The sequence below is a fragment of the Pyricularia grisea genome (assembly GCF_004355905.1).
Source record: "Pyricularia grisea strain NI907 chromosome Unknown Pyricularia_grisea_NI907_Scaffold_8, whole genome shotgun sequence".
NCBI classification, from domain to species: Eukaryota; Fungi; Ascomycota; class Sordariomycetes; order Magnaporthales; family Pyriculariaceae; genus Pyricularia; species Pyricularia grisea.
In genome coordinates this window covers 327,008-354,622 of record NW_022156721.1, presented here as the reverse complement: position 1 = coordinate 354,622, position 27,615 = coordinate 327,008, and the positions used below count along the sequence as shown (strand labels likewise).

Here is a 27,615-nt window from a genome sequence, read left to right as displayed (position 1 = left end):
GGGGTTGTTTTAATATTTTCGTTTTTTAAATTATTATAGGCAAATTATATTGTGGGTAATAACCGTACCTAATTATTTTATTTATAATTTATGTAATATTTTAAATATTGCTCGAATGTTTGGTTGGCTCGTTTTATTTATCCGTTTATTTGGGGGTGAAATGCTGTTAATAATTTGTAATTAATTTTTAATTATTTTATTAATAATTTTCAAAATTTTAATGTAAAAAATTTGTTTTTATCGGTAACGATATTTTTTGGTAATCCGTAATTATTAACAATTATTCGTAGGAATGTGTAAGCGATTTTTTCGGCATTGTTACTTTTTTTATATGGTAGGAAATAGGTATATTTGGTAAATTTATCCATTATAACTAATATGTTGTTATATTTGGTTCGTGTAAATGGTTTTTTTAAAAGTGGTAATTTAACGATAAAATCCATTATAATAGTTTACCAAGCCTTGCTGGGGGTTGGTAAAGGTTATAATAACCTATAAGGTTTATGTTTTGCGGATTTGCTTTTAGCGCAGGGTTCGCAATCTTTAATGGCTTTTCGTATTTTTTGTCGTATTTTTTTAAAATTATAGTGTTATTTTAGCCGTTTCCATATTTTGGAAATTCCTTGGTATCCGTAAATTTTGTTTTCGTAAATTTTCCGTATTTTTTCTGGTGTAATTATTATATTTATTATTATAAGGTTTCGGTGTGTTGGTAAAAGGTTTCCGTTTTCGTCCGTTGTAAAAATAACGCGTATTTTTTTTGGTATAATATTTTCGTAATTTGGTTTTCGGTTAAAGGCGTCGGTTTTACCGTTTTTTATTCCTTTTCGGTAAATAATTTTAAAATGGAATTTTAATAAAAATTTTAATTATTTAATTTGTCGTTTATTTAATATTTTATTAATGGTAAAATGGGTTAAATTTTTGTGGTCCGTGTAAATTAATATTTCGTATTTAATTCCGGATAATTGGGGTTTCCATTTTTCGAATATTCGAATAATAGCCATTAATTTTTTATCGTGTATTTGGTAATTAAGTTTTGGTCCATGTAATTTTTGTAAAAAAAAGGCGCAAAGATGTAATTTCCTTTTTTCGTTTCGTTGGTTAAATTGTTTTCCGATTACGTAATTGGATGCGTTGGTTTCGATTTCGAAAAGTTTCGTTGGGTTTGGTATTTTAAAAATTGGTTCACGGGTTATTACGTTTCGTAACTATTTAAAGGCCTGTTACGTTTATTCCGTCCATTGGAATTTTAAATCCTTTTTGGTTATATTGGTTAATGGGGTGGCGATCGCGCCGTATTTTTTAATAAATTTTTTGTAAAAATTTACAAATCCGAAAAAGGTTCGAACGTTTTTTACGTTTTGCGGTTAAGGCTATTTTTTTATTATTTGGATTTTTAATTTTTCCATCCTAATTTTTCCAAAAACGATGGTGTATTTTAAAAAATTAATTTGCTTGTTGTAAAAAAAACATTTTTTTGGTTTAATTAAACGTTTAACGTTTTGCAGTTTTTGTAAAACCGTGTAAACGTGTTTTTTATATTTTTCCAACGTTATGGAAAAAATAAAAATATTATTTAGGTAAATAACGATAAAAATATTTAAATATTCCCTAAAAACGTGGTTAATTATGGTTTGGAAGATTATTGGGACGTTGGTAAAACCGAAAGGTATTATTAGGTATTTATAATATTTTCGTCTGGTGCGAAACGCGGTTTTCCATTTTTCGCCCTCCTTTATACGGATTAAATTATATGTTTTTTTAAATTTTAATATCGTAAACCATTATATTTAATAAAGCATATTTCGGAATTTTCCTATTAGTGGGAGTGGGTAGCAATTTTTAATGGTAATATTATTTAATTATTTGTAATTCACGTATAATCGTAATTTTCCGTTTTTTTTTGGTACGAAAAGGATTGGATATTTTATTGGTAATATCGATGGTTTAATATAACCTTTTTCGAAATTTTTTGCGAAATATTCGTTTAATACCTCTATTTGTATTGGATTTAAACCGTATATTTTGTGGAATTTTGGTTGGATTTTTTCTTTAAATAGTATTTCGTAATCGAACGGATTATATTCGGATAATCCGGTTTCGAATTTTTGGCTAAATAATCGTATATAAATTTAATATTTTTTTAATATTTTGCCGTTTTTGGTTTATTCGTTTATATTTGGTGTTATGGAATTGGATTGGTTTTAGCCTGTAAATAATCGTTTTTTTCCGATATTAGCTCCGGGGTTGGTCGTTTTTTTTATAAGTACGCCATTTATTTGGTTTGGTTCGTCCGTGCCCTACGTTTTTTGTATAAATTTTTCCATATTGGAGATTATTTAATAATTAAATGTTTTTCCCATTGGATTTGGCCGGTTATTTAATTTATTTTGGGGTTGTTTTTCCTAAACCAGGGAATTTTTAAAATTATGTTTTTATCCCCTATTTTCGTAATATCCAAAATAATTTATTCCTTTCGTCCGTAATTTTCCATCCAAAGGTGTACGGTTTTTATTTCGATAATACCGTTCCCGTATAAAACTGCTTTTTCTTCCACGGTTTACAATTAGTATAATTTTTTTTTTTGCTGCCAAAATATCCGTCGTTCCGTTACGATTTTTGGTAATATATAATTATTTTATATTCTATTATCGAAAAATGCTCGTATGGGTTTTTTATCAAATTATATATTAAGGAATATATATTCGTGTTTTATTACCATATTTTGTATAACGTTTAAAGTTTTTTATTCCGTTTTTATCGTCGCCGTTCGGTGCCCTGTACCGTTTGGCTGCTTTAATTTTTTGGTTTATTGGACTCGCGTCGGGGGTCCTTATTTTTTTTGTTTTTAAAATTGTTTTTCGTTTTAAGTTCGTCGAATAAATGTTTGGTTGGTGCGGGTGTTTTGCGCACGTTCGTGAACGTTTATTTATTTTTTATTTTTGGGTTTTATACAATTTTGGTTATAAAAACGGGTATTTGGTGTCGTTATTTCCGTGCGTGCCAATTTTGGGTTTTGGTTAACATGTGGATTTTACATATATTATAAATACATTCGTACTATGGAAAACCTGGTTGGTTGCAATATGCTATAAAATATTCGTTATATGGCGTAAAAATAATTACTGGTTCGTCCCGTAATTTAATTTTAATTTCCCAATTGGGTAATTTTTTAATTGTGTAGATTTCGTTAATCTTTGTAATTAATCGTCGTCGAGGAAAAAAGTTGTGGTAAATTTTCTTATTTAAATGGATTCCGTAATTATTTCGGAAATATTCGGCCCAAAAGACACGTGGGTATTCTGGATATTTAATATTAAATATTGGGTGGTTTTCAAACGTAGGATCCGGGTTTTTTAAAGGGTCCTGCTTTTATTGCACCGGATTATATCCTGGGAATTGGATTAATTAATCGTTTCGGTATAAATTAATTTGTTTTTTAATATATTTGTAAAAATCGTTGGTTTTTTCCGCGTTATAACGGTTTAAAATTACCTTTTCTTCGTTGTTTAAATTTTTTTTTAAAACGTTATTAAAAAATTCCTCCGTCGAAAATTGGTTGGTTATTTTAATACGATGGGTTTGTTTTAATAATTTCGTATCGGATTTTTCCAAGGCGTTTAAATCCGTAAATTCGGGTAATATAGCGTTTTATCGGTGTAAATTTATTGGTGGCCTTATTTTTGTGGATATTCGGTTTTCCATTGCCAATATTCGGGTGTTTTTTGGTTTTTAAAAATACCATTTTGCGTCCATTTTGGAGTTATTATGGATTATATAATTATCGTTATAACAAATGGTCCAATTTATTAGGCTGTATTAATTAGGCTATGCCTATTGGTGGTTTATAGCGTTAAACCCTCGTGTTTTTTCGGATTTGCCCCTAAAATCGAGGGTAAAACCGGGGGTATTATTTTAATTTCCAGGGCAATTTTTGGCGATATATTCTATTTTATTATATTTAAAATATTTGCCATTTTTGGGATTTTTGCGAGATTTTTTATATTATATCGCGTTAAAATCCATGGGTCCGCTATACATCCCATATAAGGTATTATATTGGCGAAGCGGTTTGGGGTGTTAATATTTACGTCCGGTATTGGTTTATCGCAAAATTAATTCCCATATATTACGTTTTTCGCGTCGTTCCAGCTTTTTTTTATATTATCGGTTATTAATTTTAACTGCTAATTTTACGTATTTAATTAAGGTATCGGGTCGTTTTTTTTTAATAAATTCGTTTTTAACCTTTTTTTTAAATCCCGTATAAAAACGTGCCATTAAGGCTTCGGGGCCCCATGGTAATTTGGCGGTAATTTATCGAAATTTACTAATATATTTAAATACCGATTTGGTTTGGGTAAAACGCACCAATTTACGTTTAACCGTGCGTTTTTCGTTTGGATTACCGAATATTTTTTTAAAACATTTTTCGAAATTATCGTAATCGTCGAAAATGCGGTTAATTTCAATTTTACGGTTTTTTTTTTTTTATGGTCCAGGTAATTTCGTAATATAAGCTCGAACCAGGCGAACGCGTCGTTTTTTAAAAACGAGGCTGCGTAAACAACTTTATTTACATCGCTATCGAAATTATCCTCGTTAAAATGTAAATAGGCCCTAATTCCCGTAAGAAATTCCTGTAAAATATTTATAATACCGTTAAAAAACGTAAACAAAAAATATTTAATGCTGTTTTTATTAATTTGGTTAATTTGTTCGGTCACTCGTTTTTGGAATTGTCGATTTTCGGTTTGGAGCGTCGCGACCATTTAACGCAAAATATTAACGTTGGCCGGAACATTAATGGTAAAAAAGGTTTAAGGGATGGTTTTGTTGGAAAACATTATTTCGGCGGTACTGCTCGGTATATTTTAAGGCAAAATATTAAATAAAAGTAATTAAAATATTATAATTAAAATATCGGGGTAACCTGTTTTTATGGTAAAATATAATGGGTTAAAGCAATTAAACGTTTGGATGGGTAATTGGATATTCTTAATAATTGGGGTAAAATTATAATCGGTTTTAAATAAATATTAAGGTTAATTAAAATTTAATTGCTGTTAAGCAATTTTAAAATCGAATTTATTTATATAATAATAAACGTGCCTTATATAAATTGTGTTCCAAATATAATTTTTCTAATTTTATTAAATTAGTAAAATCGTTTCTTTTAATTTGTTATAATTTTAAAAGATCATTAAAATCATTTCTTTGGCAATCACGTGGCGTTACGTGACTCCCTTCCTTAAGTAATCCCTTTTTTGCCGGTCGGTGATTTCTTTTGGCGAATGTCGTTAGGAGGGGTGTGACCCCACCTGGCCTCTTTGGTGCCGGCCCAACTATCTGGTCGTAATAATTAATAAAGAAATTAACACCATTAATAATTATTACGTGATATACGAAAATAATATTTAAAATAAAAAAATATTGGCCAAATATTCTACGGAAATAATTATTAACCGCGCGTTTAATATAAAAAAACGGACCGCGCACGCAAATAATATTGGATAATACGCTTGGAAACGAAATATTAATTTGGAAAAAAGGAAAAAATAATAAAAACCATATTAAATTTAAATTATAAATTAAATTAATACTATTAACAGGAGCCGATTTTATAAGGCTACCCTATACCAAAAATAAATAAACGAATAAAATAAGTAAAACGCATACACGTACAAAACTTTACATATTACGTCTTTTTTACAATAAAGCAAATAAGACAAATAAGTAAAATAGCTTAGTGGTATAATTTACACAATAATGAATATAATAATTATATAAAGTGCATAAGTTCGATTCCCGCTGTTGTCGCGTTTTTTATAAATGTAATAAGTGCAATAAGTGATCCAGGTAAACGGTTCCAGCCAGCCCTGCGTGGCCAAAACTAGTCACGTGGTTCTACCCCGCACTTCCGGCAATCCGGATCGAAAATATTATGCCATAGTCTCAGGGCTTATCCCTAAACGCGAGCTCCACTAATTAAGCCGTGGCTCAATTCGTGGCTTTGTTTGTACCTGTGGGTCCAACCAAAAATCACTCTGGTTTAGTCTTTTCGGCCAATTTGATTGGTCGAAAAGCCGTGTGGCTAAAAGGTACATGGAGCGTCCGGACCACCCCTGCCGAAGCAGGGGTGGTCTAGTCTAAACACTAAGACTAATTATGCCATGAAATTGGTACACGTATCCAATTTTAATACTCTACACAATAATAATTATAATAATAATTAATTGTGCAATTAAATATATAAACAATACAAATTTCTACTATTTGCTAGCAAACGGTTATTTGTTTAAGGGAGGTTACGAGGTAGCTTTAAGGTTTTAAGATTGGAAATCACTTGTAAGAATAATTAAACCGTAGAATGGCAAACAACCGTCTGCTAGCGAATAGTAGAAAATTATATTATTTATATAGGTAATTGCACAATCAATTGTTATAATCGTTGTTATTACAGAGTATTGGAATTGGATACGTGTACCGATTTCATGGCATGATATTTTCGATCCGGATTGCCGGAAGTGCGGGGTAGAACCACGTGACTAGTTTTGGCCTCGCAGGGCTGGCTGGAACCGTTTACCTGGATCACTTATTGCACTTATTACATTTATAAAAAATGCGACAACAGCGGGAATCGAACTTATGCACTTTATATAATTATTATATTCATTATTGTGTAAATTATACCACTAAGCTATTTTACTTATTTGTCTTATTTGCTTTATTGTAAAAAAAACGTAATATTTAAAGCTTTGTGCGTGTATGCGTTTTATTTATTTTATTCGTTTATTTATTGTGGGTATAGGGTAGCCTTATAAAATCGGCTCCTGTTAACAATCTGCCATTTTTACGGTTTCATTATCCCTACAAGTGATTTCCAACCTTAAAACCTTAAAGCTACCTTATAACCTCCTTTATAATAATAACCAGGGATTTTTTTCCTTTTGTACAGGTTATTTATATTGTAAAGCCCCAATTTATTTAATAATTAAACCTCCCTAATCCGAATTAGGTTAATAAAAGTTTATTAAACCTTTTATCTGGAACATTTATTAGGTAAATTACATAGATAAATATCCCAAAATAGTTATATTTTTTAAACAGGATTTTAACCTAAATAAATACCGGAATAAAACGCTAATATATTCTTTTAAAATTTACGTATTAACATATAATAGATTTAACACTAATTTAAATATACATGAATAATAAAATTCGAAATTATGATATATTTTAAGCAAATTAAATTACCCCCCACCGGTTTATTTCGGTTTTATATATTGTTTAATTTTACCCCGGGTTAAGGTTTATTTGGATTATTTTATTTTTTTAAACAGTTTTAAATATATATAAAAATGCCCTTTTTGCCAAAATAATATTTATTTGGCGTTAAACGTTTAAATTCGGGGTTATTTCTACAATACAACTTGGAATTACCGTTATATTAATAATTAAAATTTTATATATTACCACGGAAAATTATATTAAAACTTAATTTATTAATTTTTGGGGAAAGTAAAACCAAAAGAATATGCAGATCGATAACCCAATTTTTAAACGCGTTAAAAACGAAAATTACCATAATAAAATATAATTATTTGGTAAAAAACCTTAATATATTAACGGCGTTATAAATATTCGCTAATATTTGCTAAATGTAAAAATTTGCCAATTTCTTAACAAAATCCGAAAATATTAAAACCTTCCCGAAATTTAATATTTTAATTTATTCCTGAATTTGGGCCATACCATTTATAATAAATATTTATTTATTTTTATATTTTAAAAATAGCGGTAAAGAATCCGGGGTTTTTTCCTAATAAGGTTTTAAATGGGGGCTTGCTATAAAATATTATTTAAAACGGATTACAATATTATATAAAAAATATTTTAATGTGATAATTAAAACGTAGGCAAATAAATTTTAAAGGATACAAATATTGGAAAGGTTGCAGGTTGGAACGTAGTTAAAGTTTACTAAATAATTATATTACAAAGTAAAAAAATAATAAAAGTCGATTATTTTTTTGGCATTTTTTTATTTATAAGCGGGCGTTTACACCCTTTATATATTATACAAATATTAATTTTTAACACGTTTACTATTAATTTATTTATTTTTAATACGCATTACATTCATTTATTTACAAGTTAATGCGTATTATATTTATATATGATTAAAGCGTTTTATTAATTTATATGGTTGTAACGTAAATTATACTTGTTCGTGTTAATATATATTAATAATATTATTATATTAATAATATTAAAGGCGTGGTATATTAATATATTTTAATTTATATTATATAAACCGTATAATTGGTATTATATATATTTATAAGTTAATACCCTGCAACCAATGCGGTAACCGGCCTAAGATAAACCACGAGGACGTTTGTAAAGGAGCCGGACGCAAATATACAGCCCGCCACGACCAAATAAACAGGAGTTTTGTTAATTCGTTAAAAAGGTGGCCGGAAATCAAAATCAAAATCGAACCCGATTTAAATAACGAAAATAACAAAAATAATGGAAATAACGGAAATAACGGAGATAACCCCAACGGCCAAAATAATACCGGAAGCCTTTTTATAACCCCTATTCGCTCCGGGACCCGTACCGGCCAAAACAGCCTTAGGGCGTATTTTGGCGTTATTAACGGAATATTTAAATATTATTACGACGTGCAAATTATTGCAATTAATAAGAATTCCGGTAATATAAACCCGTTAAACACGTTAACCGACGCAGCAAATAACAAACGACGGAAATATTAATTTTTAAACCCATTTTTCCATCCAATCATAATAAGCGCCGGAGGCCTTATAAGACAAATATAGTACAGGCTTATAAACAGCTCCAAAAATTAATGGGTCCCGTTATAACCCATTGGTTGGATACGTTTATTTCGTTAATTTTATTACGGTCGAGGACGATAGCAGCAATTTCGACTGCTAAAGACCGGCCTCGTACGCAATAGGTAATTTTTCGTTTTGTTTTGTTTATTTTACTTTGTTTGTTTTATTTTATTTATTTTATTTATTTTATTTTATTTATTTTATTTATTTTATTTATTTTATTTATTTTATTTTATTTATTTTATTTTATTTATTTTATTTTATTTATTTTATTTTATTTATTTTATTTTATTTATTTTATTTTATTTATTTTATTTATTTTATTTTATTTATTTTATTTTATTTATTTTATTTTATTTATTTTATTTTATTTATTTTATTTTATTTTATTTATTTTATTTTATTTTATTTATTTTATTTTATTTATTTTATTTTATTTGCTTTATTATCACTTTTATTGTTTGTTTTTGCTTTTATTTTATTATCACTATTATTTTATTTTTACTTCTATGTTTATTTTGCTTTTATTTATCACCATTTTTATTAACATCTCCCATTAAAATATTTTTCTTTTTTCTTTTCTCTTTTTTTTTGCGGTTTTATTTTCCCGATTATTATTATTTTTCTTTTTCCTTCGAACGATAAAACAACCAGCAAAATAGCTCAGAATAAATAAAAAGGCGAATTAAAGCCCTAACCCTAAGAGATTTATAAGTTAAACTTGGTAATAGGGAAGAATTTTAATAATGAAAATCTGTTTGCAAACGATGGCGCATTTTATAATATATTTAAAAGGGTTATCCTGGATACATTTGCTATTTTAAAACGGGACGAAAAACGACATTAAATTCTTCCCTACTTTTTCCCAACCCTTAATTCTAACGTTGGACCGTGTTATTATTGCTGATCTCGACCGAACCCGATATCCCAAAAATGGTGACCGTAAGGGGCGCGAGGTTCGTAAACGTTATACAGCGAAGGAAGACATCTTTTCAAAACTTGGAATTTCCAACCATACACGTTATCGCTTGGTAATTGACCCGATAATCTTTTCCATTCGCAATCGGTAAATGTTTGAACTCGAATATGAGCGCCTGCCCACGTGCAATCAAAAAAATCCCCGGGAGTAACGAAGTTTTTCCCTTTACATTTTTCCACTTTCCCATGTATTTCAAATTGCGCGACGCATTTTAACTCATTGGGATTATAATATTGATTATTATATACCCTTCGACATGGTTCATTTGGGCGCGGATCATCGTAAAAAGGAACAGTGTTCACGCCCATAACACCAGTTATAAAAATGGTTAAAGTAGTAAAAAATGTAGAATTTTTCATGATGTAAAAGTTATAATAAGATTTGGAAATTGATTTTAAAGCTTTTCGTTATAAAAGGTAAGTTGGTAATTAAAAGAGAAGATTCGGTATATTTGCGAAGAGTAATATTGTAATTTATATTTTTGGTATTAAAATAATTTTATTTTTGGCATTAAAATAATTTTATTTTTGGCATTAAAATAATGTATATTTCCAATGTTAATTCAACTAATATTTCCGCCACCGAAGTTATTTATTTTTCTAGTATTAACTAATTTATATTTTTAATATAAAAATATATTATTTAATTTATTTAAGTTGATATTTTGCACAATCCTATGTTAAACCAGTAATATAATTTATTTGGTAATTAACTTTATAATATATTTAACCCGGCATTATGCGTTATATTTATTATTTTAGGCAAAGTTTTTTTAAAATAATGGAGTTAACGAAATGGACTTGGAAAGAAAGTACATAATTACGCCATGTTTGGTGAACGAACAATAACTGTTTATTAATAAGGTTTTTAATTTAACAGTTAGGCTCACTACCTTCGTATTAAATTAAAAGTGGTTTTACAATAGGTTGAAAATTCTATTATTAACTGCCCACGACTTTTAAGCAGCACTTTGTCAAGTTCGTACGGCATATATTTACACTGGCATTTTTTAGGTGTGGATTCTGCGAAGTAAGATAAAACGCATGCATTAATAATAGCGGGCCTGGTTTCTTTATATAGTACAAATCGAAGTCGGGGTGTGAAGAATTAAATAAAATAAGACAAATCTTATTAAAGTTAAAAGAAATTACAAATGTTATAAATAATATTTTAATTTACATATTCGTAAACGCATCCGGTATTTCATAACATTTGCCTTTTATGCGCCATATAAAGATTTACTACTATGACCGGGATACTAGGTAAGGTTAGGCACACGATCGAACACCTGGGAGGTGTGATTGGTGGGTGTTATTTTATCATTAGTCCCGTTGCTTTGCTGTGTTTCCCGATCACGATTGACAAAAAAGCAGTAGAAATAACTGTAAAATTCCATGATAATATTAGTATTAATAATATTTGGACTAAATATTAAATACAAAGTTATTTAAAATTGTTGCTTTTAATGGCGTTTTCACAATCAAAATAAATTTTACACCCTTTTTAACTTTTAAAATTCATTTGTAAATTTACCGCCTACCTCAAGCAAACATCACACCGAGTTCGACAACAGTTAATGCAAACACCACGAATTCTGGCTTAAAAAGAAACCAAGAAGCTCATAATCAGTGCTTATAACAACTGGGCCGCCTGACTAAAAGTATGGCAGGGAGGGTCACCTGGTAGACGCCGGGGATGCAGTACCTGGATTCGTCGTATATAACAGCTATAACGGCTTCCTGAACATCGGTTTCAGAGCAATCTTTCATGTCTGGGAAAGCTTTGAAACGAGCCGGTACGATTAAAGTTGCTGGAGACAAAAGTAACGATCTCGTTTCGTGTTGTCAAAGCGCGGGGGTGGGCCAAGGTGACAAGCCGTGAAGCGGTGGGTCGACATATACAGCCCCAGTCTATACAAGACTGGGGGGCTCTCGGGTTCGAGGCGTTGGATCTACTGCAGCTAGAAGTAGCCAGCTCGGCTACAAAAGTTCTTATCCATTCACACAGAAAAAGAATGATATAAACAAAGTCCGAATTTTGCAACTACCAAAGTCAACAACTTCACGCCTTGACCTGCAAAGTCCTCGTGTGTAAGCATATTGCCCTATACCGATCTCCTTTCACGTAAGGCTATAACTTCGCCTCCTTTGCCGCTTTAATGATGACCGAAATCCCTGACAAAGGTTTCCTTTCTGGAAAGGAACCACGCTCCTTGCTTATCCTTTACAAAAATGTCGCAAGGTGAAACTTAATTACGGCTTCTATTACTGGCATAACCTATTGCTGCAGCTCTCGTGCTCCTAATTATTTTACATACAGGAATGTCTTATAATTGCTTTTATTCTTTTGCAATTTGAAGTAGTTAACATGTCTTTTTGCCCCATTTTAATCGTGGGGTAAATTCTTATATAAATTCGTTCTTATACTTTGTACATTAATGATTATTATCCACCTTCGGGTTTCTATTATTATGTAAGACTTACGTGTATTTTAACCCGGTTGAAAAGTTAGATTATAGCCTGTCAGTTTTTCCAATACAAGTATTGCTAATATTATGAAATCAAACATTTAACTTGGTTGAATACATACCACCTGTATTAAAAATTACGTGGATCGCAGGGCTTTTATACGCCCCTTTATTCACGTTTACCATTTCTATTTCTGGCTAAAGCCATTAATAAAAATAGATGTTCCAAGATTTAACGTTTTAAAAGGTTTAACCTAATTTCTCGGCCATTATATTTAACCGCGAAGGGACCAAACAAAATTATTTCCCATTTCTAATAAACATAAAAGTATAACGTATAACGCCACAGCATATAACAATATTTTTATTTAAAGGAGTGGAGTTTTATAACTTAAATTAAATTATCATAAATATTTTAGGCATAGTCTTTGTAATATTTGATTTTTGTTAAAAGTTTTATTTGAGAAAGATTTAGTACCAACCCAAATTATAAAAGTAAAAAAGTGGGGTGTTTTTAACTTACCACGGGTGCAGATAAAGAGAAGCACCCCTTGTCACCGTATATAGGCATTTACGTCGACCTTTACAAACCTAACTATCGGTTGGGAGTTTCAAACATTTACCTCATGGTAAATTCTTTTTTTTTTTTGCAAAAAACTATTACCAAAAGCGGGAACACCACCAAGGCCGACAGCGCAGTACTAACTGTTTGAAGATGGGGACCCTTATCCCCACTACTACAATCTATAACATGTTGAATATAAATACGGGTAGTAATTATTTTAATTTATTTTCGTAAGGATTAAATGAAAATATTTACTTCGCGTTAACTTGTTATATTAAATCATATAAATAAACGCTAATAATAACCGTGATTAAAGCTTCAATTACTATCACTTGTTTGTCCTTTTATAAGGAGTAATAATATTTAAAGGGTGTGTTACATTTCTTTTCAATTGTTAAATATCCGTTTTAACCACAGCTTGAAAAATCCAATCTACCTTCTATTTTCAAACGCTTGCTCTTAATTTTCTGGAGTCTCCCGCTGTTTTAACCGCCAACATGCAAGTTATTAACATGCTTTCCTTTGCGGTCCTTTTCGCCCTGAGAGCTACAGCTGTCCCTATGCCATTAACCACCGGCGTCCAATGCTCTCACACCAAACCCGAAGGTCTTACGATTCCTCAAGTTGAAACCCTTTACAAAAGTCACCAAAAGCGCCAGACTTACTGGCTGTGCCGTGCGTGTAACGAGCAATTCAAAACTCGAGCTCAATTACAAAGGCACAAAGATACCGTGGTACACCCTTGAAAAGTATCTTTCTAGGCACCTCCTTCGTCGCAAATGCCCAGCTTGCGTCAGATTGAGCTTAAATCAGGGGCATACTAAGAGCTGAATTCCACTGCAGTTCCTGTTCATTAAAGAAACGAACGACTGGTACTATGGAACAACTTTAGCAATAATTGAACCCAGCAGTCTTGATGAATTCACAAAGGCAGCTATTAAGTTATATTGTATGATTACAGGTAGGACTCAGATCAAAGATCGTGGTTGTAGCAAAAATCGTTTAATAACTTAGTAAATACAGAGCTAGGTAGGTGTGTACCTTACGGAAGGTAGTTATTATAATCATATAGTGCCATCGCCTCGCTTTCAATACTGGGAAAGCTCTGCTACACAGCAGCTTTCAACCCTAGTTTGCTAGAAGTACCCCTTAAGCATTGCCATTCAACCACTGCTAAGCACTTCCAATCCGAGGCCACAGAAAAAAGTCACCCACAGCTTGTTCGGGTGTAGCCCGACCTATCTCGGCTTACTTGGGCGGGTCAGAGACTCAAATAGTTTTGATAGAATCCACCATCCACTCCATGTTTCCGTGGCAAGGACAGTCCTTTGTGAACGTCCTTTTGCTCCTAGAATTAATGTTAAATATGCGCGTAGGGTTCTCTTTGGTCTTCTCCCTCCTGGCTATCCACAGCTTCGTGCGTGGGTCGGCCTGCCACGCCGCCGATTGCATGTCGACCACGTTGTCGTGACCACGATTCCGTCTCCCAGATCACCTTGGCCTGGCCTGCCCTTTGGCCCTAAAACCTCGCGCTCAGATTGTAGGATCTTGACGATAAGTCAGAGGCAAGCAACAAATTTGCGCCAAGCTTGCAACGTGCTTTATCAATACCCATGCCACTTTTTATTCATGGATTATCACGAGGCAATAGATGAACCCGGGTCAGGATTGAGCCCATCGCCTTTTAAATTGTAACGGTCAGCCAATGACAATTTCTAGTACTTTCGGTTGCAACGCAGTCCTATATGGCTGGCCACATGTTTTCCACGTCACCCAGTACACCTCTTTGAACTTGCCATGGCCAATGGACTAAATCTGAGGGAGGGAGGAGGTAAAGAAGCAGCAACTCGGCCTTTGCGTTTGAGGAGGTTTGTCCCCCCAAGTCCAGGCAGGTTCATTTTTCACTGTCTGCCTACCAGTTTAGACGTTAACCACCAAGTAAAGCACCTCAAACCTAACCTGTATTTTACAAGAGAATCCCCTTGCCGGCGTTGATCCAGAAATACGACCATGAATTAAACCAACAACCGGTGCCATAAATACATTAAGAGTCCCCCATAAGACTGAACCCCATTGTTCTAAGCCATCTTGTGCTTGAGTTTCACGATTCTCAGTGGCGCTGACTCTGTGCTTCCCAGCGATATATTCAATATTATCGTCTATCATAGGATCGATCTCTGGTGAAATTCGACTAGAATCCTCGTTGATTAAGGCCTGGCAATTACAGAAAACGGTCATACACTGAATCTACGCACATCCAACAAACCCACTTATTGAACCTGCCTGGCAGTTCGAATTGAGGGGATCAACAAATCTAACATCGCGTCCCGTGGGGACTGTCGAGCTAAACGGGTCACATCCACCATTACCATGCCCTGAGCGCTTCTTGTCTGCCCTCCAGGGGCCGCACTAAAAAAAAGAAAAAAGAAAAAGAAAAGAAAAATTAGACTTAAGTTCTTGCCGGTATAATGAGATTGACAAAAATGAGAACGAGCAACTTACGCAATATGCGGCTAAATTCATGCTTTTACAAACATTATCTGTGTTCGATGTGGTGGACGAGGTGCAACAAACATATCCTGTTTGACCGCCTGAAAAATCATGCGGTATAGTCGAACTTCCATCCGCGGTAGTAAAACCAACCAAAAGATGAAGAGGAATCATAAAAACCGTAATTGAACGCATGCTAGCAATGAATAATGAAGATAAAGGAATATTAAAAAGAATATAGATACGCACGGCGTATAAAGAATATATGTAAAGATTAGAGGTTACAAATAAGATTTGGGACGAACAACGGTGTCGGGTTGGACGAAGCGGTTAAATATATATTTAATAAATAAGAATGGATTTCTTATCGACTTACGCGTATCAATCTCCACATGTGGTTTAGTAAACTAGATTGCAAAACGCGAGTGTAACACTGTTATTCAGGGTGTGGTTTTACAGAATTTATTAATAGTACATTTGTAGGATGATAGTGAAACTGCGCTTGTATATTTACTAGGTACGTAGGTATACTTATACTATCGACAACCGCCCAAGGGTAAATCCTTGTAAAAAATAACCTATATCCGCTATACGAATTTATTTTATAATAGATGGATCGGGCCCTCAAACCTTTGGCGAATGATTTGGGGCTGAAACAACGACCGTCTTAGGTCAAAGATGACCTAGTAAAGGGCCGGAGGATGCGAACCCAGGAGTTCTCAACTCATTTTTGTTAACGTTCTTTGGCGTAACCATTGAAGGTCAGATGCTTGGCCTAAGGAACAGAGCAGGTATGTGTGTTAATTCTTTTTTTTTTCTTTTTCTTTTTTGCAACACTCTTACTTGCACCGTAATGCCAATGTTTGTCAACTCGCTGGAACAAACAGCCGCCAGCCTGGGAGGCAGCGTCCTCTGGCAAGCCGAAGACCAAGCATGTGTTCAAAGAACATTCGCAAGCATTTGTCCTTCCGTGTTTGCAAAACTCGCAAAACCGCCAACAATTTGTGCATTGCAAACAAGGTCTTGGTACCACCAATATTGACATGGGTTACAAAATCGAACCGACTGCTACGGTAACGCAGGTTGTGGCATAGGAATGCCGAAGACCTAAGGATTTCACACAGAGATCCTGGCCAGCTGAAGATACTAGTCGATGATGACAAAAAGGCCTGCATTCACTGAGAAACGGCCCGGTTTGTGGGCGATCGGAGGCTCGTTCTGATTGCTCCAATATCAAAAGCCTTTGCGAGAGGTTGACTGACATATTTGGGACCAGTACGGTTGAAAATGTGATTTGGGGAGTCAGTGGAATGCGTGGTTAAGGCAGCTAAATCTACCATGATATAAGTGATGGAAAGCTAAAGAAAGAAAGAAGTAGGGAGAACCCAAAAAGGAAAAGAAAAAAAAAAGAAAAAAGGCCGCCACAATAGAAGATGGCAGACAAACCATTGGACAATGGACGAAGCATCTGCAATCGATTGGTCGAGAGTCGACGTCTCGAGTTGGCGACCGTGATGAAATCGCCTGTACAGTTGACGTGATGCGGGCAATACCTTGGCAGCACCACGATCCATCCACGCTTCCCCACTCCCCGACGTTTCGCTGTGACTATGGTCTCTGGATTTGCCAATCACGATGTCAGCAAATGAGGTTATCACAGCATTCTCTTTGTTTTTGGTTGGAAGCATCTTGGCCTGCCCAGTACCGAAGATAAGAATTTTCAAAGCCTTGGAGTGAACATCTCCGGGCGCCTCGTAGCTTTCAAATGCTTGGAAAATTGCACCACCTGAGGGGGCGACTTGGTGATTCTCTGGGCGCCAGCGATAACGGAGGCAGTTGCCACAGCGGAGTGTCGATATGACAGAGTATAAAACTGTTCAAGTAAAGGTTCGTGATCTCGAGATTGATGCTGTAACAGGCAGGCCCAGAGATTACCCCAAGGACTTTCCCAAAGACCCAAAGTGTGCAACTGGACGCAGAGAATAAAAAACGGGAGTATTCGAAAGCTACTTTCTCCGCTCGCTTTTCAAGATGGCCGCAGAGCCAAATTTGGCGCGCGACGGAACACCGAGCATTGATTCTAAACGCATAGACTCTGACGTTGACGCACCACGGCCTGATGTCGAAGCCAGAGCGCTCAAGGTGGGAGACGACATTGTGTTTGCGGTCGGTGCCTCCAACAAGCTCTATGAGCCGATTCCAGAATACGAGGGCAGACATCGATACGATTCCAAGGCCGTCTGGAGCGAAGAGGAAGAAAAAGCCCTGGTCAAAAAGGTACCTACCTGCTCAGTACCCGCTCGTTTTCTTGTTCAGGGTGAGCTATTATCGGACAGCTGACTGACTGGGCTTGCCATAGCTCGATTTTCGGATATGTTCTTGGGTTTGCATCATGTTCTTTGCCCTACAACTCGACCGCGGAAACATCAGCCAGGCCCTCTCGGACAATATGCTCGATGATCTGGGCCTCTCGACCAACCAGTACAACTACGGAATGACAATATTTTACATAAGCTTTCTCCTCGCCGAGCTACCTTCGCAAATGATATCCAAAAAGCTAGGCCCTGATCTTTGGATCCCTATTCAGATGATAAGCTGGTCCATTGTTGCAGCCTGCCAGTCCATTCTGAAGGACGAACGCGGGTTCTATGCGACAAGGGCCCTTCTCGGGCTTTTTGAAGGAGGCTTCATTCCTGATGTGAGCAAGAAGGAAACTTGATCCAAACCATGCGACCAGTCAACTTCTCCCTACTGACCTAGAACATGTCTATCGTAGGCCATCCTATACCTCACCTACTTCTTCACGAGCAAGGAGCTTCCCATGCGGCTCAGCTACTTTTACACATCAGCAAATGTTACCCAAATCGTTGCTGCATTCCTCGCGGCCGGAATTTTCCAGCTCCGTGGGGTTGGCGGCTGGGAGGGTTGGCGCTGGATGTTCGCCCTGGAGGGGGCTCTTACCGCAATCATTGGTGTTCTCAGCTACCTCATCATGCCGCCGAGCCCGACCCAATCAGCCAGCTGGTTCCGCGGCAAGAACGGCTGGTTCACCGAGAGGGAGCAAGTGATCATGGTTAATCGAATCCTCCGCGACGACCCGGCCAAGGGTGGCATGCACAACCGACAAGGTCTCACGCTCAAGCTTCTCTGGAAGGCGCTCTCCGACTACGACCTCTGGCCCATCTACCTGATGGGTTTCACCGTCTTGATGCCGCTGCGTCCCATCAATGCCTACTTCACGCTCAACCTTCGCAACCTGGGCTTCACCACACTGCAGACCAACCTGCTCACGGTGCCGGCCCACACCATCTTCGTCTTCCAGCTCATATTTTGGTCCTGGGTCTCGGAGCGCATCAAGAACCGCTTCCTGGTCGTCTCTTTCTCCTTTGTGTGGATGCTGCCGCTGTTCATTGCGCTAGCCGTCCTGCCCCGCGACGCGAGCGCCTGGGGCCGCTATGCCATTACCATCCTGATTGTCGGCTATCCCTACGTGCACTCCATTCTCGGTAAGTCTGATGCAAACCCTGGAGGTTCCGAAAAGAAAAAGAAACTGTTTACTGACACTGCTCCTCCCAAACTAGTGGGTCTGACATCCCGCAACGCCGGATCGGTTAGAACGCGTACTGTCGGCAGCGCCTTTTACAACATGTGCGTCCAGACGAGCTCCATCATCGGCAGCAACATCTACCGAGAAGACGACGCCCCTCTGTACCGCCGCGGCAACCGTGTCATCATTGGCATCGTGGTATGGAACTTTGTGTTTACTTTCATCATCAAGTTTTACTACTGGTGGCGGAACAAGAAGAAGGACGAGGCGTGGAACGCCATGACCCAGGAAGAGAAGGATTACTACATTGCCAACACCAAGGATGAAGGCAGTCGCCGTCTCGATTTTCGTTTCGCGCACTAGTGAGAAAGGGTCAGAGAATTGCTGGAAGGGAAGGAGGTCTTGAAAAGGTCGACGATGGATGTATGCGGGTGGATGTATGCGGATGGATGTATGTGGGTTATGTATACAGCTCTCCGTTGTAATTTGTGGTAACGTCGACAATAAGTGCCGTCCGACATCAAGTGGATGGCCAAAAGCAACAGACAATATGAACTAGAAGTCCGGGACTCTGAGATTTCGTTTTGATTTCGACTACAGTCTTGATCAATTTGGTCAGCTGGGTGTGTGGTGCCTGGTTGATGTGAGCACATTTGCCTTTTGGCTTATAGTTTTGTACCTGATATTACTTGCACTATAAAGTAGACCTGCACCGAAGTGGAGAGCCTTGCCCAGTGTTTTCAGGTGCCGGCCAAAAGCTTTCTACTACACCAGGAACAAGCAACTCTGCCGTAGGACTCAGTAACTCCTTTTTTTTTCGTTTCGGCGTGACCCCCAAAAAAAGAAGCTGTACTTGTTATTCATTCTTTCTCCTACTACATACCCCAGTGAATACACTGCTCTCAAGTTTCAAGATTTTGTTTAATACATATAAACGAGTTTCGGGTTTGTCTTTCTGTCCAAGTGGTTTAAGTGGTTTAGCCCAAGGTCATCACGTGATAGATTCTCAAACGAAAGTCTGGGATTTCCATTACTCAGCATGGCGGGGGTCTGTGCACAAATAATGTCTCCTCTTCATTTCCACTAGACTAGGTAGGCTAGGATCAAGCCAGTTTACCAACTCAGGCCCCTAAAACTGGACGAAAATCCCCAAAAGTCCGTGCGCTCAATTCCAGCCCAGCGAAAGACACCAGCCATCCATTGGCTTCTAGCCATGGACATCAGCTTCGCTCTGCAAGGCCTCTCACCTCTTTATCGATACCTAACTCACCGACCCGGCCCCACAAGCTTCTCAATAGCGGAGGTCGTCATTCTATGGTCAATCAGTTATGCTCTCATCAAGCCGCTTGCTCCCGCCATAACAGCCCTTCTCGACAATGCATATCCGGTCAAGGCATTTTTCATATGGATGTTTGACCGAGACGTGACGTGGAAGGAAGAGACCAAGTTCATCGGCCCTGAGGTGCCTGGCGGCTTCAGAACACCATGGTCCGAAAAGGGGTCCACCGAAGGCGCGGATGCTAGCCCGTACCGACTCTGCTCCACCTGCCAGCAGCTCGACCTCGGTCTCCTGGGCATGAAGGCGGATGGGAGTTTTCCACGTGTCGACTCTGTAGAAGTGCGTTTAGGCCACGGTCTAGGTGGAGTTAGATTGGGCAGGCAATCTTGCGACCTTTGCAGCCTCATTTGGCGCTCGCTCTTCAACTCTGAAAAGTTGACGAGGGAATGCGAGTACCCGGATGAAACTGCTGTAATCCTCAGGCTAGGCAGCTTCTCAAATTCATGGCGATATAGAGACCACAGTCTTGAACATAGGCTGCAAGTCGAAGAACATCGAGAGAATTATGTGGTAAATGCGATATCTACGACTCTACGGCGTGTTGGTGATTCTTCACGTCGTCCATGGTGGTCTGACCCAATGGGAGAGATTATAATATATAAGCGGCCAGAACAACTAAAAGGTAAGCGGTCTCAACCAGCTCTCATTTTGGTGTTTGGCACACAAATCTCCCAAGTAATTTAGCTGAGCCGCTCTTCTTCACATTGAAGATTATAACCACACTAATTCTTTGGACGTAATCTAGATCCCGAAGACCAATCATCTCCAGTCATTCTCGAGAGGCCTTTGACGCCTGCAAACTCTGATACAACCTTTCGCACCATCAACTGTTGGCTTGGAAACTGCCTTAAAAACCACAAGATTTGCAAGACTCAAGGTTTTGAAAAAGCGCGTACATGGGCGCCACCGCCGAGATTAATAGAAATACCCTGTGATACTAAGCAGGTCCGGCTTATCGATGCGGCTAATATCGATATGCCGTACGTTGCTTTAAGCTATTGCTGGGGCGATAATTCGTCTTCAAATTCAGGGCAAACAAATCCTGTTACGACAACGTCGAACACTTTTACAGAATTTCAACAACGGTTGCCTACAAATTCCCTCCCTTTAACCATCCAGCATGCCATCGATATTACCCGGCGACTTGGCTTTAATTATCTATGGGTCGACTCCCTCTGCATTATCCAAGACAACTTTGTCGATTGGAAAAAGCACACAGTTATCATGGGCTCCATATACGCAAACGCTGTTTTCACCATCGCAGCTTCTGGGGCTGCAAGTAGCTCAGATGGTTGCTTTTCCCCCAATTCATATGCTGATGGAGAGCTAGATTCATTTTACAAGGGCGAAGTAAGGCTGCCTATCGTTATTCTTGGGCGTTATATAGGTGATATGTTTGCCGTTTCGCCTTTACCCTTATTCACACCTGAGGGCCTGCATAATCTCTCGTCTGACCTTGAGAGTAGCCGCTGGAAAGATCGGGCCTGGGTGCTGCAAGAACGCTTTTTTTCGAGCAGGATTGTGCATTTTGGTGCTTTTCAAGTCCATTGGGAGTGTCGAGAGGAGGTAGCTAGTCAGATGCGACCATTTGCTGATCAGGTATCTGCATCGTTGGTCCCCCGGTGGATAAAAGTGTGGAATTGGTGGTTTTCATCAGCTTTCGATGCAGAGCGCTGGTGGTCCCAACTATTGTTAAGATACACCGACACAAAACTTACCTTTGATAGCGATCGTCTCCCTGCCATCGCGTCTATCGCAAAAGAGATGGCTCAGACCCGAAAGCTGACATATGTGGCGGGTCTTTACGCACAGATGCTTCCGCGATGCTTGGTTTGGGCTGCTGCGGCTACCGGCTGCCATGCTTACAAAAGTCCGGATAATCTGCCCCCTTTTGACTATCCCGATGTAAACATGTCTACAGAGCCATTGCTGACACCAAATGCGAATCCTTCTCATCGAGGTAAGATTTTTAAGGTTTCATGGTTTTAATTCAGCGTCTCCCGATAAAGTCACAGCTGACATAAAACATTGGCAAAGCTTCGTCCTGGAGCTGGGCGCATTGGGAAGGTCCTATCGCTACCATGCAACTCGACAATTTTACCAAGTTCATAGGCCATATGGGCGGCATAAAAGTGATCAAGCAGGGAGACGAGCACAGTCACCACCAGTCGGCCCTGGTTGTTTGGTCGCAAATCCGCCCCGTGGCCCGATTGGAGCAAGAGATGAAACGGTTAGAGATTACTGCTGTGGGTATCCCTCATCTTTTAAAGATCCTCAGCTGCAGCAGCAAAGCCCGCTATAACTGGCCGCGGCATTCTACTTGCCATGTTATAACCCAACGCAACTCGGAAGGATTAGGCAGTGTCAAAAGTGACGAATTTGTTGTTTTTGATGACCCGTTGAACGGGGCGCCGATGGAGTTTAACCTGCTTCCAGTAGGTTCCTTATACATGTGGAACGCGGAGGGCTCGGAACCCAGGACAAAATCTTCATTATACTGTTTTGACATCTCCCTGGCAGTTGAACTGGCGGAAGGTTATGAAGACTCGCAAGAGGAGTCGGCAAATCAGTCCTGTGTTCAGCGTGGGAGGGGAGATTCTGCTCTGTTGCCAGACCGTTACCGACGTCTGGGACTCGCGGTAAAACTTTGTTGGGTAGTCCCCGAAGACTCCGGCTGGGAGGCTATCAAGGCCGGTTTCAAAGTGAGCTTTGCTAGCTTCAGCCCGGTTGTGGATTTTTTTATGGCATGGGTAAGTTCTCGTTCTTGAAGCCTCTTTTTGTCCTGGCCATCTTGGAATATTTGGTATTGGGACGAAGTCGTCACAGTCAGAACAGACACAATCGCCAAATGGATGGTTTAGTGTCTGCGCCCGTAATTGCAACGACCCACACTGACGTCTTTACTTCCACACCCCTCGGTTTAGTTTCCCTTTGGCCTGTTTAGGAGATTTCACTCGTATAAGCCAATTTGCTTGATATAAGCCGTAAATTAACCGTTGAGTCATCAAACGACCAAAGATTCTTGGGTTTGGGCAATCAACCTTGGCAGGACAAGGTGGTCTGGAGGTCTGAACTCTGGGTCGAGGTTGTCGCCGAAGGCCGGTCCATATTTGCTGTATAAAACATTCCGTAGCGTCTTTTTTTTTTATTCTAGCCAGTCATTCAGCAATGACCATTCGCCAACATAGGAGAGACGATGGACTTGGCGTACCCAGCGTGGAAAAGACCTCCCTTCACAACAATAACGAGTTTCCTTGCGCATAATGTAAATTTTAGCAGCCAACACCGCATATCCGACCACAGTGGCAATGCCGAGGTTGGTTTCACTTAATTTGAGATGTATGTTTTTTTGTCCTTCTGGCTCATGGTTATGTACCTGTAAAATTACCCACATGGTAGTGATGTTAGCGATTTGTTCAAGTGAAATAACCACTACCAAAATAGAAAGCATCATGGCCTTCTGTCTCTTGCGGACAGATTTGAATGTTTGATAGTGTACCTATAGTTGCAAACAAACGACGTGCTCCGGCCCCCCTTTATTGGGAGCTTTACTAGCAAGCTACTGACGCGTAATGGTGTTGACTTGTTTTACTTCTCAACAACGGAAATAAGAGCCTTTCCATTCATATCCTTTCTTTGAGAATAATTTGTAAGTGGCATTCATGAACCTTTTGTAGGCTAAAGCTATGGTTGGTGTCAGGGAGGAGCTCCAAATCAAAGCTGAGTGGGACAATGCCCGGATTTCATGCATCAGCTCGTTCTCTCTGTCTTCTGTTTAGCTGGCTTCCTTACGCTATGCCTACTCCTAGGAGGTTTTGAAAGAGGGTAAGTAACAGTATAGAATAGGGGTAGATCTTGGGAGTATAAATAGTCAACTGCTTCCAGTTATTTCTTAGCACCTATCTCGTAGCAGGCATTCTATAGCTGTGCCTTGGTTTAGACGAGTATGGTTGATGACTGTTCGATTTTGCTTACCAATTTCAATACTAAAAGCACCCTTATTCTACGCCTGCTTTCTGTCTATCCTGGGTCCAAGCTCAACTCTTTGCTTGACCAGCCAGATGATTAGATGCCTGGGGCTTTTTGTTCGATCTGCCCTTGTTCCAAACGCTGCCATCATCTTCTTCTACCCCGCCTTCTGTCAACAAGTTTTTTCTTGATATTTGAAATTTCCAAAGGCCCTGACATACATCTTCATGAGGCCTCTGTGCTTCTGTTCCTCGCAATCTACAACTCCACACACGCACCTTCAGTTTCCAACCCTATCAATCCCCTTGATTTGATTTCCTGTTCTATCTTTTGTGATTCACAGTCCTTATTCTTACAAGGCTGATCACGCAGTCATCCGGGACTGCACAACCGTCACGTCGATCCTAGGATTATCGACACGAGCCCCTCCAGCCTTCTTGTATCTTGTTTTCCTGCTTCTTTTATCTTCTTTATCCAACATGGATTTCGTCCAGAGAAAGAACTGCCGACGCTATCTTGACATCGCACGGGCAGTGGCAGCCAACCCGTACAAGCACACCGTCCGCGACGTCCTCCTTTCACTTCAGGAGAGCACTTTTGAAGGCTTTGACGACTTGACTCCAGACCAGAACATTCAAGACGTTGATATCAATGACTCAGATCAGGATGAAGAGTACCTTTCACCGCATGCTATCAAGCAACAGTACCTAGGTTTCCCCCAGGGCCCAGTTCACGTGCTCGATCTGCTCAACTCTCAGGAATGGAAAGATCATATGGTGAGTTTGGCCACTTTCCCCTTCTCTCCCACATGATCAGAGAAGCTTTCCATCGAGCTGACACCAAGACTGAACTCGACTATTAGACCAGCATTGGCCAGCCCGGCTTCGCGTGGGCTAACAATAACCAAGGACGGGGACGTCCGCGTGTCACACCTAAACTTCATCAGCTCTATGCGATCGAGAAGCTGTGCAAGATGGCTGGTGGATTCTTCCAAGGCGGTTTTTTGGCGCACCCACCGGGCATGGGAAAAACCATGTCTGTTCTCTGTGCCGCGTTTGAACATTTCCGACGACTTGGCGCAGCGGGCGAGAGTCGAAGCTTTATCTTGTACGTCACTGCGGATAGATGTCTCGCTCCGGTTTACAAAGAAGTGTTGCACAACGTCAAGGTGAGTGCAGTTGTCCTCTACTTCTTCTTGCTGTTTGGAATACACATCCCCCACCATGGATCCGATCATTAACTACCCATCAGCCTCTTGACGAGAACTTTCAGTCTCGATTTTCAGCAGTCGTCGTCACGTCCTTGGAAAAGCCTTGGAGTGAGCTGAAACAATACAACCTAGTCATCGTCTCTCACGAACTTCTGATCGAAAGCTGGGCCAAGGTCAATGAGACCATCAAGCTCCTCGAGTCCGCGAGGTTCAAGGGTGTGGAGGCCACAATCGAAGGTCTTTCCGAGGAGCAACTGAAGCGGCCAAAATCATCACTCCTCTCCATACTCCACAACACAGCCGTTGGCAAGAATGCATGCTTTATAGTCGATAAGTGGCCGTATGGCAAGCAAGAGTCCGAATTCACCAAGGCCGCGCAGGCCATCGACACACACTCGACCTTCCTGGTCTCTGACCGCCTAGTGTCCGAGGAGAACGACTGGCGAGACGTCTACAACCAAATCTCCATCCTGCCCGTGCAACCCTTTGCCGACAAGGCCCACTTCGAGGCCATGTTCGACACCAAAGACAGCAGCCGCCGCCTCGGTCAGGATGCGGGTTACATGCTGCTCGCGTGCCTCCTGGACGGCATCGTCATCCCCTACTGGCTGTGGGGGCCCTCTGTGCCGCTGCCCCGCCTGAAGCGACAGCGCGTGAATATCGGCTACGACTTGGAGTTGGGAAACCACGTCCGTGAAATGTTTCTAGACGCATGTGGCAAAGAGGCGATAGGTCTCGCCTCGTCTCTGGATACCCATTCTGCCGCGCTGTGCGACGGACGCATCGTATACGACTACATTCGCAAATACATCACGCCGGTCTGCACCGCTTATGGAGGCTACGACGATGGACCGAGCGTGGCCAACCCCGAGACCACGTCCGAAGCTTTCATAACTGAGCTGATCGAGCGGCTGAGAAAGTTTCGCAACAATGATACCTGGATCGACATCATCAGGGCAGCTCCAGACGACGAAATCATGTCGTTCCGCGTCAAGGCCGTCCTCTCGACAATCAAGCGCATCTGGACACGCTCGCCCGGAGAGACAATTGTCGTCGTCGCCGAGTTATACTGGCTCATATACCTCATCGACGAAGCCATCCGACGCCGAGCTAGACACGACCGCGTCTTCGACGTGGCGGTGGGCAGATACGATGGATACCACTTCATGATTCCGCTCCAGAAGGACTCGGAGGAAACGGAGACAACCGCGGTGGTCCAGAACCCACAGATCGTGCTGACCGACCATCTGGCCGCGCAGCACGGGAGGTGGTTTGGTCGCTTCAGGCACGTCATCATGTGCAACCAGCTTTCCAGCAAGAGCGAGGAGGACAGGGTGTTGGGCTTGGTGCGGCACGTCGGCTCCCGTGTCCCGGTTGTGAACGTCTACGACTTGTATGCTCCCGGAAGTCGTCGCGATCGCACTCGTCGTGGCGACTACGATGCCCAGGCGGATGACCTGAGGGCCCAGGACATAGTTTTGTGGTGGGCGGTGCTGACCTGGCGCCCTGATGGCGCCATCGGATGTCGCCCCGTCCCGAGCAGGGAGCTTTTGGGCTTATCATGAAACTGAAAACCTTTCTTGGGCTTGTTCTTGCTTGTGATCCAGGCTTGAACCGACAAAAAGTGTTGGCAATGTGCTTTTCTGGGGGCTTTTCATTGAGGACTATTTGTCCGGCCATTGTACTGGCAAGGAATTACCTCAAAAGAGCTGTGTATTCTTTTGTAAATAATAATTAATTTAATCGACTCAGACACCAAAATGATTTCCCGGGTAGAATTATATCCTCGTCCATATTTTTCGCTCCTACGTTCGCTTCCATCAATCAGTTAGTATCCATACACTTCTTCGGATATGATCAAATCAACCTGTGCATTCCCTCTAAGCATCGACAACGACCGAAGTAGCTGTCGAGCTGGGCCTGGGTCCACTGATCTGGTCCACTTATGCTGCCCAGGATTACTAGATATAGCAGGAGGGGCACGGTCCGCAGTGCCACCCCATATCTCCTGAGATGGAGCTTACAGCGTGCATCCAAAAGCAATAATGGAACATGCCCAGTGGATATTCTGATCATTCTGGCCATCCCGTTAATCTCAATCACGATTTGCAGCTCCAATTCTTTGAAGGTTTTACCCCCTTAACAACAGCACATCTTTCAGAGCCGCGACATGCTTTCCACG

General features: G+C 39.6%; 6 protein-coding genes across 6 annotated transcripts; 5 read left to right on the top strand and 1 right to left on the bottom strand.

Moving 5' to 3' along the window:
- Positions 1-8,402: 8,402 nt before the first annotated feature.
- On the top strand, positions 8,403-8,786 carry PgNI_11984 (uncharacterized protein; the record flags this gene model as incomplete). Its single annotated transcript, XM_031131942.1, has 1 exon — positions 8,403-8,786. A coding segment is annotated over one exon (384 nt), but the record flags the coding sequence as incomplete, so codon positions are not given.
- A 4,589-nt stretch (positions 8,787-13,375) lies between these two features.
- PgNI_11983 (uncharacterized protein) lies at positions 13,376-13,624 on the top strand (the record flags this gene model as incomplete). Its single annotated transcript, XM_031131941.1, has 1 exon — positions 13,376-13,624. One exon carries the CDS (start codon positions 13,376-13,378, stop codon positions 13,622-13,624), a length of 249 nt encoding a protein of 82 aa, XP_030977282.1.
- Positions 13,625-17,399: 3,775 nt separating this feature from the next.
- Positions 17,400-19,278, top strand: PgNI_11982 (uncharacterized protein; the record flags this gene model as incomplete). The annotated part of the gene is made up of 4 exons (XM_031131940.1): positions 17,400-17,645; positions 17,728-18,066; positions 18,145-18,874; positions 18,950-19,278. 4 exons carry the CDS (start codon positions 17,400-17,402, stop codon positions 19,276-19,278), a joined length of 1,644 nt encoding a protein of 547 aa, XP_030977281.1.
- An 850-nt stretch (positions 19,279-20,128) lies between these two features.
- On the top strand, positions 20,129-23,375 carry PgNI_11980 (uncharacterized protein; the record flags this gene model as incomplete). The annotated part of the gene is made up of 4 exons (XM_031131938.1): positions 20,129-20,876; positions 21,000-22,214; positions 22,292-23,004; positions 23,304-23,375. 4 exons carry the CDS (start codon positions 20,129-20,131, stop codon positions 23,373-23,375), a joined length of 2,748 nt encoding a protein of 915 aa, XP_030977279.1.
- Positions 21,675-22,114, bottom strand: PgNI_11981 (uncharacterized protein; the record flags this gene model as incomplete). The annotated part of the gene is made up of 2 exons (XM_031131939.1): positions 21,675-21,745; positions 21,973-22,114. The coding sequence occupies 2 exons, from the start codon at positions 22,112-22,114 to the stop codon at positions 21,675-21,677; spliced, it is 213 nt and encodes a 70-aa protein (XP_030977280.1).
- A 1,327-nt stretch (positions 23,376-24,702) lies between the features above and the next one.
- On the top strand, positions 24,703-26,998 carry PgNI_11979 (uncharacterized protein; the record flags this gene model as incomplete). Its single annotated transcript, XM_031131937.1, has 3 exons — positions 24,703-24,999; positions 25,086-25,391; positions 25,496-26,998. The coding sequence occupies 3 exons, from the start codon at positions 24,703-24,705 to the stop codon at positions 26,996-26,998; spliced, it is 2,106 nt and encodes a 701-aa protein (XP_030977178.1).
- Between the last annotated feature and the right edge of the window lie 617 nt (positions 26,999-27,615).